We start from the raw sequence: 2,984 nt of genomic DNA on the forward strand, positions 1-2,984 counted from the left end.
ATCCTATTCCATCCCATCTCATCCACAGCCCATCCCATCCTATTCCATCCCATCCACAGCCCCATCCCATCCACAGCCCATCCCATCCTATTCCATCCCATCCCATCCCATCCCATCCCATCCCATCCCATCCCATCCCATCCCATTGACAGCCCCATCCCCACCCCATCCCAGAATGGGTCAGGTTGGAAGGGACCACAGTGCCTCATCTGGTCTCACTTCCCTGCTCAGTCAGGGCTGTCCCAGAGCACAGGGCACAGGATTGTGTCCAGACCATTCTGGGATAACTCCAGTGAGGGATAACTCCAGTGAGGGAGGCTCCACACCCTCTCTGGACAACCTGTTCCAGTGCTCAGTCACTGCACAGGGAAGAAGTTCTTCCTCCTGTCCAGGTGGAACTTCTGGGCAGCAGTTCCTGCCTGTTCCTCTTGTCCTGTTGCCAGATCCCACAGCGAAGAGCCAGGCTCTATCAGTCCTGTCCCATCCTATCTCCATCCCCATCCCATTCTGTCACATCCCACCCCATCCCTATTCCATCCTTGTCCCGTTCCCATCCATCCCCACCCCTGCAATGGGGATCACATCTCCAGCCCCCAAATCCTCCGTGCTCAGCGACCCCCAACACCATTCCCAGAGGCCCATCTGGACCCCAAATCCCATCCCACCCCATCCCCATCTCAGACTGGGACTGCAGCCCCCAGCAGCAGGTGACACCCCCCACCCAGTGTTCAGTTCTCACTCTTCCATCACTCCACCCCATGGATCCCATTCCTGGTGCCACCCACCCAGCCAGACCCGGCAGGACCCTCCCGGAGCCCCCTCAAGGAATCCACACTCAGCATCATGGTTTCTACAGCATCTATTGGCACTCTCCAGAAAAGGGACCCACTCCCAGCATCCCACCCACCCCACCAGGGCTTGGGAATGAGGAGCCCCCCTCGCTTGGGCCAGGCAGGTGCCCCTGTCCCCACACCAGGGCAGGGGAGCCAGAAAATGTTGCCCATGCTCCATCCTTCATCTGGAGAGGGAGAGAGGGGAGAAGGTCTGACAGGGGCCTCCAGTCCCCATGAGGTCACTTCAAGGTCCAGCAGCATCATCACATCCCTGGGAGTCACTTCAAGGTCCAGTAGCAGCATCCCATTCCTGGGAGGTCACCTCGAGGTTCAACAGCAGCATCGTATTCCTGGGAGGATACCTTGAAGTTCATCAGTATATCCCATTCCTGAGAGGACACCTCAAAGTTCATCAGCAGCATCCCATTCCTGAGAGGACACCTTAAATCCCATCAGCACCATCCCATTCTTCACCTCAAGATCAGACAGCAGCCTCCTGTCCTAAGGAGGTCAACTCAAAGTCCATCAGCAGCACCCTGTGTCCGGGAGGTCACCTCAAAGTCCATCAGCAGCATCCTGGGAGGTCACCTCAAGTCTCTGGGAGGTCACCTCAAATTTCAGCAGCATCTTCCCATCACTGGGAGTACACCCTGAGGTCCAACAGTGGCCTCCCATTCCCAGGAGGACACCTCAAGGTCTGACAGCAGCGCCTCATCCCTGGGGGGTCACATCCTGGCTTCCCACCCCGTCTCCTGCTGCAGGTGCCTCCGTGATGGGCACGCGGTTGGCACAGGTGAAGGGCCGCTCCTGCCGCCCGTGGATCCTCTGGTGCGCCTTGAGGTGGGAGAACCTCTTGAAGGTCTTCTGGCAGATGCCACACTGGTGGGGCCGGACGCCCATGTGCGCCCAGTGCTGCCGGACAAAGTCCGAGACCCAGGTGAAGCTGCGGTTGCAGCAGGGACACAGGATGAGGTGGTGGACGGAGTGCCGGCGCTGGTGCACCGTCAGGAAGCCCTGGCTGGAGAAGTTTTCCATGCACTCGTTGCACGTGTACATCATTTTCCCAGGTGCCAGCGAGCACCTGGCGGGGCCGGGCTCCTGCCACACTGCGCTGCAGTCCCTGCTCGGGGCTTGCGGCTGGGAGGACGGGCACAGGGGCTGGCTGGGACACTCGTCTGGCTTCGAGGGCTGGCAGGTCCCACTGGGTGCCCAGGTTTGGGGCTGGGACATTGGACGTGGCCCCTGCCTGGGACACATCTTCGCGTCCGAGGGCTGGCAGGCCCCGTTGGCTGCCCAGGTTTGGGGCTGGGACATTGGACGTGGCCCCTGCCTGGGACACATCTTCGCGTCCGAGGGCTGGCAGGCCCCGTTGGCTGCCCAGGTTTGGGGCTGGGACATTGGACGTGGCCCCTGGCTGGGATGTGCCTTCGCATCCGAGGGCTGGCAGGTGCCATTGGCTGCCCAGGTTTGGGGCTGGGATGTTGGAAGTGGCCCCTGGCTGGGATGTGCCTTCGCATCCAAGGGCTGGCAGGTTCCACTGGGTGCCCAGGTTTGGGGCTGGGACATTGGATGTGGCCCCTGGCTGGGACACATCTTTGCATCCAAGGGCTGGCAGGTCCCACTGGGTGCCCAGGTTTGGGGCTGGGACATTGGATGTGGCCCCTGGCTGGGATGTGCTTTCACATCTGAAGGCTGGCAGGTCCCGTTGGTTGCCCAGGTTTGGGGCTGGGATGTTGGGCACGACCCCTGGCCGGGACGTGCCTTTGCATCTGAAGGCTGGCAGGTCCCGTTGGTTGCCCAGGTTTGGGGCTGGGATGTTGGGCACGACCCCTGGCCGGGACGTGCCTTTGCATCTGAAGGCTGGCAGGTCCCGTTGGTTGCCCAGGTTTGGGGCTGGGATGTTGGGCACGACCCCTGGCCGGGACGTGCCTTTGCATCTGAAGGCTGGCAGGTCCCGTTGGTTGCCCAGGTTTGGGGCTGGGATGTTGGGCATGGCCCCTGGCTGGGATGTGCCTTCACATCTGAGGGCTGGCAGGTCCCACTGGGTGCCCAGGTTTGGGGCTGGGACGTTGGAAGTGGCCCCTGGCTGGGATGTGCCTTCGCATCCGAGGGCTGGCAGGTGGCCTTGGGTGGCCCGGTGTGGGGGTGGGG

At 61.7% G+C, this 2,984-nt stretch overlaps 1 protein-coding gene across 1 annotated transcript in view; it reads right to left on the reverse strand.

Annotated features, from left to right (window-relative positions):
* Window positions 1-843: 843 nt before the first annotated feature.
* LOC108445758 (zinc finger protein 628-like) overlaps window positions 844-2,984 on the reverse strand; it is a 2,702-nt gene continuing 561 nt past the window's right edge. The window contains exon 2 of the mRNA XM_017730528.1: window positions 844-2,313. Coding sequence (XP_017586017.1) covers window positions 1,545-2,313 — 769 coding nt within the window. The 3' untranslated portion in view covers window positions 844-1,544. The remainder of the gene's footprint in view (window positions 2,314-2,984) is intronic.

This window comes from Corvus brachyrhynchos, unplaced genomic scaffold (assembly GCF_000691975.1).
Source record: "Corvus brachyrhynchos isolate BGI_N302 unplaced genomic scaffold, ASM69197v1 scaffold843, whole genome shotgun sequence".
NCBI lineage: Eukaryota > Metazoa > Chordata > Aves > Passeriformes > Corvidae > Corvus > Corvus brachyrhynchos.